Consider the following 15634-nt stretch of genomic DNA (forward strand, 5'->3'; position numbering starts at 1 on the left):
GCCACGGGAGGTTGGCTGTGGGAGCACACTGACCACCAGAGGGCAGCTCCTGCATTGAGTGTCTGCTCCCTGATGGTCAGTGCATGCCATAGCTACTGTCCGGTCGTCCGGTAGTCGGGTCGTTCGGTTATAACGGTCGCTTAGGCTTTTATATATATATAGATGTGTCACTTACATTGCACACACCTCTATTTTTATCGGTGCTAGTAATTAGATAAGAAGAGAAATGGAGAAATAGTAGACATAAGCAAAAATAACTTCCACTCAGATAACTGTATTAGTCTTTAAGGATCTAGGACAGCAAGAGGAGAAGACAGCCTTTCCAAGTGGCCGAATTTCTGAATTTCTTGGCCAGGCATGCTATCTTTCATTTGAAATGTTGCCACTGATTCATTACTTGGCCACCCCTTAATATTATGCAATGCAAATTTTAAATAGTCCTTTCTTTTTTATTCCTTTCCAATTATGAGAAAAACCTATAAAATCTGTGTTTGTAAGATAGAAGAAACCCATTGCTTGACTGTATTTTCCAATTAAACACACACACAAAAATCTGGAAATTGGCATTTGTTTCTTCGTATTTACAGACTTTGATTTTTCACCTTTGGGTTCTAAAAAAGATATTGGAAAACAGTGGATTCAATTCTCAGATATTATGATCATAAGACACCAGCTTACATTTTTATTCATTGATTTTAGCTATTTTGGGGGGTCTTTTTCCAATAACTCTAAAAATTGGAAACACCCCCCCATTTTCTCCTTTTATCTCATTGTATTATTGTGATTGTTTATTTAAAAAACCTTAATAAAATAACAGTGAGCGTTTATTGAGGGAGCATGTGTCTGATGTGAAACTAAATATTTTAAATGGCCGCTCATTTCACCCTCATATCAAGCTTATGTTTATCACTGTTTTATAGATGCTGAAACTGAGACTCAGGTGAGCTTTACACATCACAGCCGCTCTGCGATTTGACCTGTGCTTCTTCTATTAAATCATGTCATCTCTAACATCACATGAAATAGAGTGTGATGAAAATACTGTAAATTGTTACATGATCTACAAATGAAAAAAAATTCTTATTATTTTAAAAGGAAAGTATTTGGCATTGAAATGGAATCTGAGACATACCAGGACATACATGTTTTTCATAGAGGCGGCCACTCTGACATTCACCCCTGCAATGGCCAGCAGCTGGACAGAGGGCTCCTGGAGGGCTGGTCTGGGGAGTGTACTCTGGCCATCCTGCTACCCCCTGGGTGGCTGAGGATTCACTGCACATGCCTTCAAGTAGGAATGAACCTAGTTCACACCATACACACCCGTATATGTAAGAGCCAGAGTCATTGCTGGGAGGTTATTGTTTTATCAAGTTATTTTACACAAGTGATACATGAACTAGCTATAGAAACAGTATATAAAACAAAACCAGAAAATGAAGAAAAGATATCTCCATTCTCTTCACTTTCTCTTATTTTTTCTTTATATATGTCCTGTTAGACATTGTTTTAGAAATAATATCTTTCTTATTTTAAAATGGGATAATGCAGAAAATCATATTGTATAATTAATTTTCTCTTCTCAAAAGAATATGAACTCATTGTAATTTCAAAATATACATTAAAATAAGTTTTAATTATTGCAAATATTTCATTATGTGAAAATATCACAATTTGCTCAATTTATTATTTTGGGGGATATTTGCATTGTTTTCAGTTTTATACAATTTATAACACAAATGTTGTGAACATCCTTGAAGACAAATCCTTGCACATATCTTAATTATTTAAGATAAACTTCTAAAAATGTGATTGCTAATCTAAATGGGAACAATCTTTTAATACTCATAATATGCTTGCCCAACTTTTCTCACAAAAGGTTATGCAAAATTTCTACTTTCCCCAGCACTGTGCAAATGCACCTGCAGCTTTAAATCGTGGACAACCCTTGTGTATCTTTATTCTATTTATCTTCACTAATTTGCTAGCTGGCAAATTAGATCACATTGGGTTAATTTGAATTTGCTTTTAGTAAATAAATAGTCACTTGTACTTCTTAATCTGTCCATATTTTCCATATGGGGTATTCATTTTTTTACTTACTAATTGTAAGTGCTTTTAAATCTATTCAAAATATTCTTTTATTTTTTCTGTGTTGCAAATATTTTCCCTATTCATGAATTGTTTCATTTCTATAAATGATTTTCAACCTTTTTTTTTATCTCATGGCACACATAAACTAATTACTAAAATTCTGTGTCACACCAAAAATATATTATATTTTTGCTGATCTGACAAACAAAAATAGATATAATCTTAATTGATTTACACTGGATAGCTATTGTGTTGGCTGTTGTCAGTTTTTTATTTGACAATCTAAGGGAAAAGAGGTCAGTGCCCCTGACTAAATACGCTTTACAAATTCTTGTAGCACACTGGTTGAAAATCGCTGACTTAGTTCATGGTATTTTGTTGCAATACACACATTTTAAATTTTGTTGAAGTCATATAAAATTACCTTTTTTGTGTTTTCAGCCTTTGATTTCATACTTGGAATAAACCTCACATCATATGATCAATCTCAATTACATATTATTTATTTATTTTAATTCTTTATTGTTGAAAAGTTTTACATATGTCTCCTTTTCCCTCCATTGACCTCTCCTTGCCCTATTTTTAATTTTTTAACCATACATATTTTAATCTAGCACCTATAAGGATAATCTCTCTAAAACGTATTTGGTACACTACATGAGGATGTGTTACAAAATTGTTAATTTTCCAAGTAATTGTTCAGCTATCAAGAATAAATGAATAATGCACCCTCTCATTGATTGGAAACACCACCTTTCCCGTACTACATTGTTCTGTGTAGTATCTTTTGGAAAATTTTTATTTATAGGTTACCACTAATGAGGGAAAAACCTTAAAAGGGAAGAAAAATGGAGAGAAATAAAAGAGTCTCCAGCTTAGAAAAGTAGATACAAAGGAAGACCCACATTGGATTAAGGTGGTGACAGTGATGTGCAATGAGGACACGTTCAAAGTCTGAAATTGGTGATTTGAAAGAGGCCAGTGAACAGAGAAGATACACTGGGCTTTCTCTACTACCATTGGAGGTGCTGTGTGTACCTGGTTCCATTACCGCTCAGCGATTCCGAAAATTAAGTGTAAACTATCTCCTGCAAGAGCTTGGTAATACTTGAATTCGGGAGGACCGCTGGAGTGAGAGTCATGAACCAGCATGTTAACACATGGTGGGCTATGGAACATACTTTGAGAAATATCTCCTTGGATGAAAATACACACAAGTATGGCGGGGACCAGAAGGTCCTGAAGCAGCGCACCGCAGGTCATAGGATGGACTTGGGCAGGTGTGATGGGCAGGAAGGACCCTAAAGTGTAAGGGAGGCTCTGAGCCTCTGAGTCACTGCCCTGTGGTGTGCAGAGATCACAGGTGTTCCAAAAGTAATCTATTCTAACAATTACAGTAACAAAGTTAGCAAAGAATAAAGAAATAATAATAATAATAATAATGGATTCAAAGATAAGCATGTTGCTGTCTAACAGCCTGTGTTAGGTAGAAGAGAATAGATGGAGTTTTACCTAAAACCCTGGGAACTGGGCATTCATGTACTAGTAACTGTTAGGAGAGAGAGAGAGAGGATAGAGAGAGAGAGAAGATGTACAGATTTAGCAGACACCAGAATGGAAAATACCAAATCTGTAGAAAGTGTAAGAGGCATGGAATAAGATTTCTTTTGAGAAAAAAGTGGATAACTGAAGTGGCAGAGATGGGGATATTTAAATCCTCTCAGATTGGCTGATGAATGAATGACTATAATGAGTATTAATCACTGTTATAATCTTTCTCTCTGAGAATGGCCTGACTTCAGACTTTTGATTATTGTGACATGTGTACTACTGAGTTTGTTTTTAATTGTGCTACTCTCTTCATATAATTTATTTTCATTATTTAAACAATAGCCCCCTAATAAAATGTGGTCAGAACCCTTGCAAGAGGTGAGCTTGGACTGCCCAATTGGTAGGGACTCCGGAGGATATATATAAAACGCCTGAGAAAGTAACTCATCCATAACTAATTGGTAATCTAATTTTTTTGAGGAGAAATAATACTGTTTTCTGAAGGAAATAAAGTACAGTAGAGAATTATAATAACCTGGATAATGTTCACATTTAAAATTGGCTTATATTGTGTCTAAAGTCTAAAATATTACCAAGAAGCACAAGTGTTAGGAACCCCTTTCCTTTGGAATTTAAAGCTCAATATCAAATTGATCATGAGCCTTGGGATAAAATACTTTTTGATTTTTTACAACTTGATTCCCTGCCCCACCACCTTTCAAGTCACCTAACTAGTCAGCAGTTCTTGCAAATAAATATAAAATAACTGATTACTTTTTAATGCCAAACAGTTTCCTCTTGCTGCTGAGATTATAGCTACTGGACTGGACTGTATGGAGAATGTTCATCGCTTCATGGTTTGAAAAGCAAGATGCAGAATCATGAAACTTGGATGGCAGCTCTGGCTTGGAAAGTAAGCCCTGGTGTACGACGTCATTTATGTTCTAAATCATTCTACCTTTATTCTTTTCTGGGGAAGGAAGACTTTCATAAAATCCTTCATTTCAAAGGGTCCTTGAGAAGATTAATCAGACAGACTTTGACTTGAAGGTGACATTTGTGATCTATGAATTGGCTTATAGGAAATTTCAGAATAAATTGCAAGTGCATGTGACTTTTATTCACTATTAGGTGAATACAATGTACTATTCAAGGCTGGGTTTCTGGTCTTTGGAAATATCATACCATCACTAGCATTTGATAACTGCGTGTTTGATTTAGATACTTTGCAGCGGTAGCTGAAGAGAGCGATCTTGTTCTGATTCAGGCAGGAATGTGTACACTGAATTCGCCCTTGGCTATAAATGTGTACGCGCAATACCTGGGGAACACAAAAGCAAGGGCGTGACATGCTTTCCTGTGAGGCCTGCTGTGGAAGAAAGTCTAGCTTTTGTGCTTTGCTAGGTGCGAAAAAATTGTGGCACTGCATAGAGCTTAACTTTACTGTGTTCAGCGGAATTGTAAGAATCTCACATTATTGGTGAATATTTTATAGATGTTAAAATAGTGTAGTGATCACTTCACCAATTACTTAAAAAACATTTACCAGAATTACAACCAATAGGGATATAAGTAAACTAGCTAAAATGAGGTTCAACTTTATGCTATTGAAGGAAATCTGTTGCTACAATTACTAATGGATTTGTTTTGTAGTTCTCAAAACAACATGTCTATGGGATAGAAGAATCAAACATGAAAGAATAATCATCACAGATACTGAAGTTAGTGTTGTTTTTTAAAAATAGGACATCATATTCTGAATTTTTATCTCTTTTTCCTTATTTTGAAGTTATCAAGCCTTAGTTTCTCTCATTGTTTGGCAATTGCATTATAAATGAAATAGAGAAATAGTTGAACACCATATATGTCTCTTTGAATGTAACTGCAAATTAAAAAAAAACAGTAATAGACATTTAAAAATTGATATGTGCTCATGTAAAAAAAAAGTTTCAGGTTCATGTAAACAGTTGATTTGCTTACCCCATAAACAAGTTCTCCTACCATCCCATTCCAGATTTTTGTGTCTGCATCCCTTGCTCCATATTTTCCATCAGGGACAATGGCAATTTTATACTTGATACCAATATGTTTTGCAATTTCAGATGCCAAGTCTACACAGTATCCTTCATACTTGTCATTTCCTTCAAACATTTCGTGATTTTTCTTGAACATAACATATGGGGATTCCTATAATGAGAGAAGTAGAACTGTAAAGGAGAAATTATAAACATTCCAAAATCTCTATGTAACTCTCCAGTTTCAGAATTTGACAAAAGTATTATATTTAGTATTGTATACACACTGGTTTTGTGTGGCTAGATATCAGGAGTAAAATAAATATACAAAAATAAATATGCTTAGAAGTACATTAAATAGCTTTACACTAGATACTGAATGTGAAGTCTTTAAAATAATTTTCTATTGAGTAATCATTACATACCCAGCACTGTAACTGTGATGGGAAAAATGTCCATTAATAATCCTCTAGAGAAGCAAAGTGATCACCTTTGGCAATGAAATTATTAGTTTCAGATTATTATATGAAGTTAAAGACTATTTAGTAGTCCGCCTCATGTAGTAAAAGACTAATTTAAAGGCACCTGTCTCCATATTCCGCATCTTGTTTAGACACAGTCAACTGTGACCTCCTTTAGGAAAAGAGCTAGATTGTTTTCCTTTGCTCTCTAGCATGTAGCAATATGCCTTTCTCAGAGCAGGCACTCGCAAGTTAAAATAAAAATGAAGAATTAATAGTTTAAAAAACTGTATATACTTATTCGCATCAAATTAGCTTCCTTAAAATTGTTCAATATTTAGGATTTAATTAGAATTTTGTTCCATGAATTTTTATTCTATTCTATTATATGTCTCCAATGGGAGCCAACAATTTTTCTCCAGTTGTGACAATCAATTTGAAGCAAATAAGACAGAAAATACGATGAAGAATTATTGTAAAAATTCATGTAAAATGAAAAAGTTTACTGGTGGCTAATAATAACTGCACAGTTTTCAGTTAAAGCACATGTGTGCGCGCGCGCGCACACACACACACACACACACACCCCAAATTCAAACTCCTTAAAGGCCGTGAAGTAAAAGACATGTTAGCAAAAATGCATTGATTTTATAAATGGAAACTAAAGCCACCAACTAAAAGATAGCCCTGGCAAATGTGCAATCCACAGTGAACTCCTGGCCACACCTCAGAAATTTTAGTTATTTGCAGACAAGCAATGACCACTTTTGGCCACAACAACATTGAGATCATGTATTTATATTTTCTAAAATTGCATGGTAACATCCATTTAGTAATTCTGATACAAATCTTTTGTCTCAGCAAATTTGTAAATGTGGAAGTTTAACTTGCTCTTGGAACTGTGACTTAGAATGTAATTTGCTTTGCACAACATGGCCGTTCTACGCTAATTGCTTTCCTACGTAATTTGTAAGTGTAGAAACTACTTTTAAAATCTTGATTAAGAATGTAAATGAAATGCTCTGAGTTTCTCACAGAGATGCCCTGAAGAACACTTCTGTGGGCCACTGTCCAGGATTGGTGCTTGTATTACTTTCTTAAATTCTGCCTTAGGTTGACATGACCAAGTGACCCGGAAGTCTCTTACTTTTACTTTGATTTGATAAATATTTTAACACTTGAAAGTTTATCCATCTTTATTTTATTTTTTTAAAAACATATTTTATTGATTTCAGAGGGGAAGGGAGAGGGAGAGAGAGAGAAACATCAATGATGAGAGAGAACCATCCCCTTCACTGGGGATTGAGCCCGTAACCCGGGCATGTGCCCTTGACCAAAATTGAACCTGGGACCCTTCAGTCTGCAGGCTGATGCTCTATCCACTGAGCAAAACTGGCCAGGTCAAGTTTATCCATCTGTAGTTGCTTTATAAAATTAAGGCAACTAATTGCCTTTTCTTTCTATAGATAAAAATTATTAGTTTATGGAAAACATCTCTAATGTTTTAAAGAGAGTTTATCGGTCTATAAAATTAAGGCAACTAATTGTCTGTTCTTTAGGTAGCTGAAAATTATTAGTTTATAGAAAACATTCTCTAAATATAAAGTTTTACAAATTATAAATGTGGTTGTGAAAACTTGGGATTTGTTGCAAAGCACTATTAATTTTAAGATATGCTATAAAATAGTAGTTAAAATGAGCTAATCTTTTCATTTTTCTCTTTTTTATTATGATAGCTAATTAAAATATGGAAGAATGTGTAGAAAAAAGCAAGAATCACACATTGTAAAATGCTTAACATTCTAATGGAAATGGGTATACAGCTATCACCTATAGCTATTAGTACAACAAACCTAATAGCTTTTCAAATAAGGTGTAGCTAATGCTCACCTTTGGTACTAAGGTTGAAAATCTATTCTAAAGTGTCTGGACTATTTGAACACATGAATTTTAGCATATAAATGTATATATATATGTATATATATATATATATATACACATACATATATAATTTTAACAGAAGTTTCTCTAGCTAGTATTACCATCTAATTTGCTAAATTCCTGCTACATTACTTTGTGAAGTGTTGCTTCATTAAAAAGCTGAACTTTTATTTACTCAAACATTTATTAAGCACCCACTGTATGCCAGGCAGTTTGCTGGGAACTAAGAGCACAAAAATAAATAAAACATGCCCCTTGTCCTCTTGTGATTAATTAATGTTAAGTTCTTTAAAATAAGGGTAAAGGAGAGTGGTGAGGGACAATAATAAGAGTACTGGAAAAAATAATAGCTCTTACTTATTTAGTGCTTACTTTGTGTTAGGTACATACAGTGCGTGCTTAATAAATGTTTGAGTAAATAAAAGTTCAGCTTTTAATGAAGAGTACAAAAATAAATAAAACATGCCCCTTGTCCTCTTGTGATTAATTAATGTTAAGTTCTTTAAAATAAGGGTAAAGGAGAGTGGTGAGGGACAATAATAAGAGTACTGGAAAAAATAATAGTCTTACTTATTTAGTGCTTACTTTGTGTTAGGTACAATGCTAACTTCTTTAATCGTGCCCTTTCATTTACTTTTCACACTGACATTTTGAGGCGGGCATTTCCCATTTTGCAGATGGAACAATTAAGGCTCAAGGAGGTTAAGTAAATTGTTCAATTTCACAGAACTAGCAGAAGTGGGAGTTGAACCTATAATTTGAAATATCTGAAAGTATTTGAAGGTATTATTGCATCTGTCAAAATATATTCAACTCTGTGAGATTCCATATGCTTTAACAAGAAAAAAAGGATAAGATTAAAGAAGTGAATTTCTGTATTTTTAGAGAATGAAATTTTTTATATGAAACTTGAGTAAACAATGCTCTCCATATCGCCTCATAGTGTATGGTGTATATAAGGCACTCAATAAATATAAAGATTTTCTGGTCTATCTGGGCTTCTTAAATAGGAATATCATCGCAAAGTAACAGGAACTTTGATTCAGGTGTCTTAAAAAGGAAAGTAAGGGCTAACAAGTGCTAGGGCATCTCTTCTGAAACAGGTGTACGTACATATAACTTTAAAAATTATTTAGTGTCTTCTTTCAATCCCCTCCCTCCATTTTCTTTAGACAATAGGGGTCCATCATGTGTTTGTTTCTTGTCAAACAAACCAATAAAGGCTAGAAAAGCGTTCAGTTTGCTGAAGATGCTGATTAGGAATTTCGCTAGGCTTTTGCACATCCAGGGCGTGCACAGTGGTTGAGATTCAGGGGAGTGACACATGCAGCACCAGACAGATAAAAGGAACTTACTCAGAGAGGTGGGAGAACAAAGGAGGGAAAGGCTAGGCTTTCCTTAAACAAAAGCTCTCAGCTCTACCCAATTCCTTTGAATAGGGATTCTCAACTCTCTCTCAAGGTGCTCTTGCCCCAGCCTCAATCTGAAAATTTGTCCACAGGTAAGCCCTTCAAACACTGCATACTTGGGGAGATTTAATACAAAGTTTTGGGGCTGCTAATACCAAATCTTTTCAATATAATAAAAAAATGAGTTCAACCGAATCATTAAGGGTATTTGTGGGGAATCTTTGATAAGCAGCCTTATGGAGTTTCAGGTGTTCAATGGTGAATAAAAACGGAATGATCAGAGAAGTGGAATATAACCTCCTTCTTTTAGGAGTATAGCCTTCCATCTTTATTATCGACTACTGTGCCCTGTGGGACAGTAGTGCCGTAGAAGTTATTTTAAAAGCATTGCTTCTTAGTAATTATGAGTTTATTACTACAATTTCCATAATGGATAGTAAAATTTCCATTTTACATCTGCTCTGCTATTTCAGGAAAGAGACCAATCTCTGTCTAAAGGTGTTACCTTAGGGCTTGGTTAAGAAAATGTTGGTGTAAATGAATTGAGATGATTTTCAATCAATGAAGTATCATTTTCCTACGGAGAAAAATTTTTTGGATTATTTGTCTTTAGCAAAAGTGAAACTATTGAAATAGATGCCTATTAGAAAAGCTTTAAATTTTCTAAACATCACAAATATAATCATTAGAATTACAATGGAAAACAGTTAATAAAACCAGGAGTGTCAACCAATGCTACCAGCATTTGCTATGTGGATATTTGCTTTTCTCCAAAGAATTTTAATAGATGTAGATCATTTCCTGCATGGGTAACATTTTAAAAGTGGAAATTAAAATGTTATTCAATTCAGAAAAAATAAATACATTTAATGGCTGCACAATTTGAAGTTTATTTAAAATACTTTATTTAAAAATGAATTGACATAATCCCTTTGGAGGCAGGTGTGTGTATAGGGGATATTAATATTTGGTACAGGGAAGAAAATAAATATATCTGTATTTCCTTTACATGTGGGGTGAAAAAAAAGTAGGTTTACAGTTGTTCATATGCAAAATTATACAATAATTAATAAATAATAGTACAAGAATAAACTTTTGCATACTCACCACTGTAAACCTACTTTTGCCACCACCTGCATAGTGTAGATTGTTGTACTATGTCCACATGTGTCTATTTAGAGTGCATCCACAAAATTGTACACAGAGAAGATAGAGTCTAAAACATCTAAGAAATATAAAATTTAACCTCGAGCAAGATCAAGTGTGATAAGTAAAATAGCTTTTTAGGTTTGTAACATTATTCTGACACTGTGGGAAATGCATTTGGATTCATGGGAATGTTTCCTACAGGGTTGGTATGTTTATAAGATGATAAGAGATACTTTCTTAGTTGAATAAGGCAGCATAAGCATCATTTAACTTCACTAGTAAAGACTGTGGGAAAATTGGGTTTGGCTGAAATATCCCTGCGTCATTTCCCCTTTTCCAGAGAGTTCAGCATCCAAGGAAAGAGAGGCTTCAGGGGAAACAGCCTCTCCTTCCCAGAGTCCACTGCAAGCTGCCCTTCCCTCGGTCCTGCACTCGTCCAAGCCACATGGCACACACTTGCTTCCTTAGGTGGTTTGCAGAAATTATTTTAAATGTAAAAAGTTAATTCTGTGTGATAAGATGCTGATAAGTTTTACAGATTTTATAAAATTTTTAGTCACCAAGACTGAAGATAAAAAATGATGAACATCTGAATCCAAGACTTTAGACCTTTCAACTTTGTAGTCATGATTTTCATTTGATGATATTGACAATTTTACTTTTTTGTTCAAATTTAGCTAAGTTAAATTCAGTACGACTATATTCAGGTAGAATAAATTAGACATTAAAATGAACATCACATTATAGATCTACAACACAAAAAATAAAGTTCAACAGTGCAACTCACTAAAGCTACATTTTATTTAAGAATGCTGTGTAACATTTATATGTTTCTTGTCTGATTTCTCTCACTGGAATATATTTTCTGAATGCAGGATTTGGTCTATTTTGTTCTCTTACAGATCTCCAGACTTCTAACTGTGCCTACCACAGAGTAGACGCTTAATAAATATTTATGAAGGAATGAATAAATGAATTGATCAATCAATTTTATTTAACAATAGCATATATCATTACATTGTAGCAACCAATAAATAACAACATACACAAAGGAAAGACAAATGGGAGAACAGCAAAGCCATAGCAATTCAATCAGAATGAATGATCTCCAGTGCCACACACTCTCAGCCTTCTTCTGTGTCTAGATATCTGTCTTGCATACATTACAATGTCTAACCAATTCCATCTATATTGGAAGTTTTCCATTGAATTTGGGGGATTATTACATGCAGATGCCAATATCTCGTTCATCTACAATGAACCATACTTTTTTTTTTCAAAAGGAATGAAGTGGTAGAGATGTCACAGGTCCCAGGTTACCATTTTTAACAAAAGCAAATACAAGGAACACTTTCAGGGAAAGGATTCTGCTATTAGCTTTTTTTTTTTTTAAATTACTGAACAATTATGTAGTTGCAAAGACCAGAGGTATTATGTATATGAAGATAACATTTTTATACAAAAGACAGATACTAGTGTTGCACTATTTTGATAGCAAAATATTGATAATATCACTGTCAAACAACAGATAATTTTACAGAATATTCTTTATGTATATAGGAAACAGTTGGATTTTTCAATCAATTTTCCTTACTTTTTTCTATAGCATGCTTCCAGAAAAACTAGCCATGCTTGCAAAATCAGTTCAATATTTTGGTTTTAAGAATTAAATCTCCAGTCCCTTTATTAACAGGGATAGAAAGAAGATGCTCCAGATTACTATACCTATAATGTACACTAAGACACTTTATTTTACACAGAACAGGCAAAATTTCAAAAAATCTTTAAAGAAAACATTGCATATTCAGAAAATAAGCAAACAAATTCATAGATATTTACTTTTAGAAAATCTACTTGGAATTAGGAGCGATATAATTCAATTATTTACGTACAATGACCTCATTTCAAGGTATTGGAACTGATATGTCAGAATCGCTAAGTGATTCTTTTTTCAACATCTATTTATTTTCTTGAGAAAGATGAGGATTAAGTCTTCTTTTGTTCTTGTTTCCCAGAAAAGTCACAGAACTTAAATTTTTTTTTCTGGTAGTCCAGAGTTGGTCATCCAGGAAGAATCCCATATGAAAATTTAGATTAAATTTACTACACAGGAGAACAAGACTTGAGCCTTGTTAGGAATAGTCGAACACCGTGGAACTCAATTCTTTCTCGATCAATTTCTTAAAATAGGATTCTTCATCAGAGGCTGAAAAGAGGAGGACTGTACTGAAGTATGAATTTCCATTACTGTGTCTTTTTTTAGGAAAAGAAATATATATGCATTGCTTTCCAAGTCCCATGCAAATATTACACAATTAAGTGAGAAGGTATATACTTTGCACTCTTACACAAAAATTGTGGTTGATTGGTTTCATTCTAAAATCATAAACTTCTGATCAAGACTTGGCAGATCAACATTAAATTGCTGGCTGGTGATGCAACACAGATAAAGCTAATTGCACATATGAAAGCTTCTCTCTGCATTTTTATGCTTTGACCTCAATGTCAACATTTTGGAAATAACTCAGCATTACTGAAACCTCAAATTAAAATTACATGAGTTAAAAGCTAAATTACATAAAATACTTCCACTTTATTTAGAGTAAGGGCTCCATAAGTAATTAAAAATATGCTCTGCCTAACAAGACAGTGAGCTGAGGATGTATAAATTTAAATTAGATAGAAAAGGTCACCGATTGTTGATCTTCTTTGACTAGCATTGACTCTAAAGGGCATGTTTGACTTTAGAAGAGAAAAATATATAAGAATTTCTATTATTTAAAAGGTAGCTTCATGAAAATCTCTTTGAAAAAGTAGCCTTAAAATTTTTGTATTTTATAAGGTGAATGAATGAAGCAGTCATATTTTTCTTAATTCCTGGAAGTCCTATACATTATATTGTTATTTGTCACTAGTCAATGAGAAAAATAATCGGTGCAAAAATTTGTTTGCATTAAAAATAAATATAAAACAAAATTTATTTCTAAAGCATTCAATTGTAAACATGCTCATTAAAATCTTCACATTCATTTCTACACCATACAAACAGACAATGTGAATCATTGCCCAACGATTAAACTCCCTGGAAATAATAATTTTAAACACCATTAACTATTATCACATTGATATTTAAAAATATAATAACAATAATAATAGGGTGTTTACTACCAGATATTTTAGGTTATTGGTTGTTGATCTTTTTCATGTTCATTCGTTTGTCCTTTGGAATGTTAGCATTTCACACATTTCCAACTAGGGCATGACAGTTTCAATTTTTGACATTTGAGCATTTTTCTAAGAACAACAATGCAACAGACGATAATACAAATAAAAGTACTGAATGTACTCAAAGCTCAGGACAAACCTACTCAAAGTCTCATCAGACTTTTGTGGATCGGAGCACCCTTGTCACCACTGCTTCCACCCTCCCTGTTCACCACAGCTGGGAATTAAAGTTGCCTGTGGACAAAACGGAACAGCATAAAGCACAGACCGAAACTTACCATAATAGTGGTTACAACCACTGTTCTGTTCTCAATGGCTGCTGTGTCATTGCCCAGCGTTGGTACATCCTGAATCAAGACTAATTTATCCATGTCATTCCAGTAACCAACCTGCCAAATAGAGAAAATTCTTGAAAACACATTTTAGAATATTCTTATGGGAACAATGAGTGATATTAATAAGAACACAAAACAAATGAAAAACACAGATAAAAAAGAGTTTGGAAGTTATTTTTAATTGATGATGAGCCAGCTTTCCTGATGTTAAAGATACTGCCTGAGTATGCACTGGGCAATTTTACAGTTTAGCATTATGGAGTAGCCGAGGCATTGGGAAGGAGTGGTTCAAAAGGAACGCGGATACAGGTGAAACACCATGTTATGCTGAGCCTCTCTTCTAGTGAGATGGACTGGCACTCTCTAACACTGCATGATTTTATCAGTAACGGTACAGGTCTCACGGTAAAGGGAATAGCCATATTTACAAAGGGGCATTTGTAAATATGGCTATTTTCCAGCAAAAACAATTTGATATTTTCCAGCAAAACCAATTTGTGGTGTTTTTTTTTTAAAGCAACATAGAAACAGTTTTTGGTTTGACATAACCTAGTCCTTCGGTAACAGTTTTTTTCATCTCTAAAATGCCAAACACATCAGAGATTAATAAAAAGTATTTTTATTTTGAAAATCACTTTTACATTTTTAAATAAAATCTTTATCTTAATTTGTCATTTAGATTTGATGCAAACTTATTTTCATATGATAAATTAATTAGTTAAGTGTTTTATAAAGTAGTAAACTATAATGGGCCTTTTTTTTCTTTTAGAGAGAGGAAGAGAGAGAGAGAGAGAGAGAGAGAGAGAATAGTGAGAGAAAGAGAGAGAGAAAGGGGAGAAAGGATAGAAAGAAGAGTGAGGAACATCAATGTGAGAGAGAAACATTGATTAGCTGCCCCTATAGGCACCCCGACAGGGCACCAAATCCAAAACCTGTGTATGTGCCCTGACTGGGAATTGAACCCTTGACCTTTCTGTATATGGGATGATGCTCCAACCAACTGAACCACACCTGCCTGGGCCACAATAGGGTCTTAAAGGAAGGTTAGGGGCCTTTGTATCATGCAGAACATTATGGCTACCGCTATTGACTGCTTGCTTTGCAACAGACACTGTACTCAGTGTTTCTGTAAATATGCATCTTAAAGTTTATAAACAAAGCAAATGCAGAAGTAGATACTGTTATTATCTATGGTTTAGATTTGAAAACCCATATTAGAATATTAAATACATTTCCCAAGGTTATACTCCAGTAGGGCCAGAATTCAAAACTCAGGTCTGTAGGACCCCAAATCCATATGTGCTTTGTTATTATGCTCCAGAGCCTCCCCAAATGGGTGCTTATTTAATGCTTTCCACACTTTTCTTCTTGAATTTCTGGATGCAGTTCCTAAAACTCGTGTGTCCAATAAAATGTATGCAATAGCTCACTGGTCTGTTCACTACTTGTTCTAA

General features: G+C 34.1%; 1 protein-coding gene across 5 annotated transcripts in view; it reads right to left on the reverse strand.

The window, feature by feature from the left end:
• The window catches only part of GRIA4 (glutamate ionotropic receptor AMPA type subunit 4), a 413519-nt gene that overhangs the window by 56112 nt on the left and 341773 nt on the right, over positions 1-15634 (reverse strand). For 4 of the 5 annotated variants that reach the window (XR_002831674.1, XM_006098831.3, XM_006098833.3 and 1 more), the window contains exons 9-10: positions 14124-14234; positions 5626-5832 (exon numbers count right to left, since the gene is read on the reverse strand). Coding sequence is in view for 4 of the 5 variants with exons in the window: in XM_006098831.3 (XP_006098893.2) it covers positions 5626-5832; positions 14124-14234 (318 nt within the window). In the remaining variant the exon portion in view is untranslated. Of the gene's footprint in view, positions 1-5625; positions 5833-12793; positions 12827-14123; positions 14235-15634 lie in introns of those variants that run through there. The other variant, XM_006098835.3, reaches the window with a different exon arrangement.

The sequence above is a fragment of the Myotis lucifugus genome, unplaced genomic scaffold (genome assembly GCF_000147115.1).
Source record: "Myotis lucifugus unplaced genomic scaffold, Myoluc2.0 scaffold_248, whole genome shotgun sequence".
In the NCBI taxonomy this organism is placed as follows: Eukaryota; Metazoa; Chordata; class Mammalia; order Chiroptera; family Vespertilionidae; genus Myotis; species Myotis lucifugus.